Source organism: Aspergillus nomiae, assembly GCF_001204775.2.
Source record: "Aspergillus nomiae NRRL 13137 chromosome Unknown contig00778, whole genome shotgun sequence".
Taxonomy (NCBI): Eukaryota; Fungi; Ascomycota; class Eurotiomycetes; order Eurotiales; family Aspergillaceae; genus Aspergillus; species Aspergillus nomiae.
Genome location: NW_015378833.1, coordinates 1 through 5,271, shown reverse-complemented (window position 1 = coordinate 5,271; position 5,271 = coordinate 1). Strand labels below are relative to the sequence as shown.

General features: G+C 46.4%; 1 protein-coding gene across 1 annotated transcript; it reads right to left on the bottom strand.

The window, feature by feature from the left end:
• Positions 1-4,818: 4,818 nt before the first annotated feature.
• ANOM_011908 (sterol 14-alpha-demethylase) lies at positions 4,819-5,259 on the bottom strand (the record flags this gene model as incomplete). The annotated part of the gene is made up of 1 exon (XM_015557160.1): positions 4,819-5,259. The coding sequence occupies one exon, from the start codon at positions 5,257-5,259 to the stop codon at positions 4,819-4,821; it is 441 nt and encodes a 146-aa protein (XP_015400875.1).
• Positions 5,260-5,271: the final 12 nt, after the last annotated feature.

The window sequence follows — 5,271 nt, the reverse complement described above, 5'->3', positions numbered from 1 at the left end:
TTTGGGACTATTCGGGGATATTATTCGGAAGGGACCTGCCTAGGTAGGGATGCACATGCTAGTAGGTTTACCGTTTATTTGGTTGGGCGGGACGGTTACTGTCTCTGGAATCTGAAATTTCTCAGGTCTCTTTTTGACTTTGGGGACGGAGTAATCGCGGAGAAACTTGTCCTACTCTATTCTATTTTTTTTTAAAAAAAATAATTTTGGTTCCTGTGTTGGTGCTTTTGGGTTGTATGGTAGAACGCGCGTGCTTCGTGTAAGTTCAGTATTAGGAACTATGGCTATTTCCTCTTGTATTTTCTATAATACCTGATTGTTAAAGGAATCCAAAGAGGTCTACTTGGTGTACTTTGTAATGTACATCTTATATTCTGATCTGAATTTAGTTTCTCCTGTATGGTGTAATATAAGCGAGCCTTCTGTAATTGGATTATACATCTCTGTTTTCCAGTCGCTTTTCGATATATGTATTTGGTCATTGAGATGGACAACTGCCCTAAATGAAATCGAATATGCATCACATGACCCTACTAATCACGATATCGTTTTATCCTAAATGATAAGTTAGACGGTGGGCTAAGGTATGCTCAATAGAGCATATCTTGATTCTGAGATGATGCGTAGGGAATTTGTCTCTGATATGTTTTGGCGTCCCAGGCATCACTCATGCCAACTCATGCCAACTCATGATCTTGCTCAACTTGCTCTCATGTCTCTATCTCTGGTAAATGCCTCGGCAGTTCCTTTCTGTCTATGCATTCAGTATATTCAAAGCGGTGAATTTTCTGTTCCCAGACTACCCGAGTGGACATTCTATGATTTGATCTACACATCGCCTCCAGAGCCGATGAGCCTAGAACTCTGGGCCTTTCTCCTTGTGGCAATATGTCTACCCCTGCCTTCATAAGATCTTCTCAATAAATGCCAGTTCCAAAATTTTATCTTCCGAGGTTCATGCGGATATGCATACATTAGAGTTCAGTACTGCTTGATGTAGCTCGAAGGAGTGCCAAAGAAGCAATAGCAATTAACGGGGAAATGGAAAGGAATGGCAGCAGCTTTATCCACTCGATTAGGTTTTTTTCGGTTGAAGCAATCTGTGTAACACATATTAAGTTAGTGGTATAGCAATAGTTAGGGCTGATTTCTTCTGAAACACTTGCGTCTTTCTATAAACCCAATATTGAGATGCACCAAACTCTGGGATTACCATTGCAGTATGACGACCATTGCTCAATGGAAAATAGTGAATTGGAGATATAAAGTAGATTATGTAGCTCTCCGTGCCAACCAGAATAGGGATCATGCTATTTAGACAGGTAGTCTAAGCTTCAAGCTCTTTAACCATACGAAGAACAACAAGCTTATAGAAGAGGTGCATCATCGTTGACATAGACAATGACGGGTAAACAAGGGAAAGCTTATATCGATTCGAACACACCCGCCTTCAGTCGGTATGTAGCGGATAACTTACCCCCCTACCACTCGCAGCCAATACGGTCCTGATTGAATGAACCTTGATCTGCCTCATTCTCCAATTGGAACGCAGCCGTGCCCTCGTATCCTGTTCTAGTGCAGACGCCAGAAGTTTCCTGATCTGAACTTCCCTTAATAACGCAGATCTGCACAATAGCTTCGTTCCTTGGTTTCGCGAGATGATAAGAAGGGTTCCAATCATTATCCGCTCAACGTTGCATATATGGAAGATTTGCCTCTAGCCTACGCTCGACCGGTCTGCGGTCTCATGATATTAACAAAGTTATTGAGAACGCCTGCAACTTTCTATGAACAGGGATTTTTTGGGGTGGATCTCATGGGTACATGAGGTGACCCATTATGGTTTGAAAGTTGTAGAGCCAGAAGCCGATAGTCTCACGATGACGCCAAAAATCGAGGACCTGTTTGAAGATTGGTGCACAACCTAAATAAATACTTCTATGGAAGGGGAAGGAAAGGAGCAGTTCCTGATAGTTTTCGTGTGGTGGATCGAGGTTGCATCCCGGGGCTCTTCGGCCTCTTGACTCGTACATTGGGACTGTCAGCGGCCCGAGTTAGAGATTGAGAATCATGGCGGAGTTTTTGCTGCGTTCAGCTCGTGAGGGGTTGCGGGGAGGAAAGGAGGAGAAACCCGGTTCTGGTGGGTCAAATTTGGTGGGGAAATGTTGGAGACCGGGAAAGAGAAACGCCATCTCTCTGTTTCCTCGTGCATTCCCGATTTGCGAGCCCTCAAGGGTTGAGGGTTTCAAATGAGCAATTTTTATTTACTAAAGGGCTTGATTGTAGGTTTGTGGCTGTTCTTTTTAGGAGCGGATTTTTTGGCGGAAACTTTAGCAGCTTGGAGGGTTGTCGGGAAGTATAATAGAGTGGTTTGCGTGAAGGATCTAGATCGGCGTATTCTCGATGCGTATTTTCGTTGGATCCGTATCGGGATTACATACGGGGGGTACTTATGATGTACACGAGAGTGTATCTGCAAGTACCTTGTTTCTACTTCCACTTACCTATTAGTTTATGTTATGTCGGTTGTTCTTTGAGGCAACGGTAGCTCCGACGTACTGTACTATAATGGACACGGCTAATTCTCCCAAGACGACATGGGCCAGGGTGATGACCGCACTGAATATAGTCAGCCAAAATTCCACTGCAGGTGCAGACCGGAGCTGCCGATACCCAGCTGCATGTCATGGTGAGATGCATACTGCTATCAGTAAACGATCATAAAATCCTGATCCCACCTTATGCGGCTGGCGTATAGCTGGGGAAATAGAGGTCCAACCGTCGGATACGTTGAACGCCGATCTAGGATAGGTTTTGTCTATAACATTGAATAAGGTTGAACAACCTGCTTTGGGAGGGCGGAAACACTCAACCATTCCCAACCAGGTGTTCACGGTTGGTCAAGTCATACATATTCTCCCAATGTACAGTATCCACGCCGTTAAGGCAAAATTATCCGGCTTTGTGTTCGGTATCTATTGGTGTCTCCGAAAATTTGTTGGATCTCGTGAAACTCATACTGTAAAATGAATGGCGTTGGTCTGGAGTCAACTAAAGGATCTGGGCAATTCGTTCAAATTAATCGTAGGGAGATAAGCTTGCCGAATGTATGTACTGTACGACTCGGGAACGTCAAGTAGTCATGAGTCAGGCATTAGAAATTCCCAAGGGTTCTTCTGGAGACCTGAAGCATCCCTGATGTTTGGCCCTACCGGTGATATCATGAGGCGCTGATCGACTCTCAAATTGACATCTAGACCATGCCAGTGACAAGAGAAAAATCTGCATCACATCTGACAATCAAGTGATCCAATTATAGAAGAACTGATTTATGCTGTCGTTGGCCGCACCGTATCACGTGGCGACGGGGTACACACAGCAGCACAAGCGATGTGATTGTTCTGCCCAATCTGCTACACATATCTTGATTCAAACCAAGCCAAAACAAAGAAAAGTACCGGTTTTTGTTAGCAAGCAGTCATCATTCCCAGCCCAGTCTCTTGCTAACTTTGCCCCGACCGGTTCGCCTGTTTTCCGTTTCCCATTCCGCAGATGCAGGTCAGGGAACTGGCCTTGTCGCTTGCGTTGGTCGTTCAATATCATTGGACAGGACCTGAGCACTGTCGATCTCAAGGTCACCAGGTCTATGAGTTGGCAATTTCATCACACTTCGAATTCTTCCCCTGCCCCAGAATCCGGAATAATCCACTGACAAGTCACCCGTGTCTCTTGGTGAACCTCGCTTTGTTGCTTAACGGAAATGCCGCCGATCGATGTAGTTGACGGCAGGTAAGGACTCCAGCGACGTACCACCCTCGCATGATCCCCGGCTTTCGACCTTACATGGAGCGCCTTACAGTGGGCATGGCTGACGGCTTCAACAGGTCCTGACCCCACCTGGCGAACGGGACGCTTGACGTTCAGTCGACTGTAGAATCGTATTCGAAGGTCAGATCACTCCACCAGGTCCACCACGGTGCCACGAACCTCACCCCGTAATGGCTGGCACTTCATCTATGGGGTATATTTTCTGTACTCCGTATTCCAGACCCCGGTCCATGTCGATCAGCGCCTCAAAACTGCTGATGGTGTGCTATGATTATTCCGGATGCTTGCACGCGCAGAGGTTTTGCTTTTTCTTCTTCATTCCCCCTGAAGCTGACCCAACGGCCCGTAAATTTTCTTGATCACACGCTCACCATTATCCTTATTCTGACATAAATCAATATCCGCTGCTGAGTTGGCAAGCCCTCAGCCTCAACATGTTGGCTTGCGCCACCGATCAATGACCCGTGGGACAGCATATCGCGCTTACTCAACTGCCAAATGGGTATGTATTTGACCTTGTTATACGTATTCCAATCCTGCTACAGGCGTTGAGCTCTGTAATACCCTTCATGGTAGACTAAAAGCTGGTATCTTACATACACGGTGTACTGGTTACGCTGATTTTGTATCGACGCAGGTACTTACTCTCTTGGGGCTTTGCTACCATCCAACTCGGACTCGGGAGGCTCCTGTCTTTGACGCATTCAGAAATAGCCATGTGACAATATGATCTCTTCTTGTCGTAATCTCCCATTATTGACTGCTCTTGCTGCCATCTCTACTGGGGTGCTTGGTCACCGTGCCGTGGACATAATATTATTAATAATATCTAATGCTATCATTATACATATCCTTTCCAAGGTGCGATACCAACTATGGTTGACACAAGATAGTGAAGATGGCCCTGTTACACAGTGATAAAAAAAAGCCACGACAGCGAATGCATTGCTCGAACATATGGGCTTCGCAAAGGAAGACTTTGATCAAGGCTCATGACTTTTCTGGGAAACGTCGCTCCCAACCAATAATCGCTGGTTTCGAGGGACCGGAGAACATGGACGAGTAGTCTGTGGCAGGAACCCCTTTCTTGCCGTCTACATTGAACAGCTTCATGTGTCGCGCCATTGTCGCCACGATTACTCCCAGGTTAACATAGGCAAACTTCTCTCCAATGCAGCGATGGCGGCCAGCACCAAAGGGCAAATAAGGACTGGATGTTCCTTTGGACACGGTACCATAGCCGTAGTCGACCATATCCCCTTCATCCTCCTTCTCAACTCGGTTCTCCCAGCGATGGGGGTCCCAGCGGCTCGCGTTGGGGAAGTACTCATCACTAAGAGCGGTCACGCCGGGAGATGCTAGCAGAACGTGGTCTGCGGGGACGATGTAGGGTGTGCCAGGAACCGGCATTGGGTTCTTGACCTTGCGCATGAGAGAGTGAAT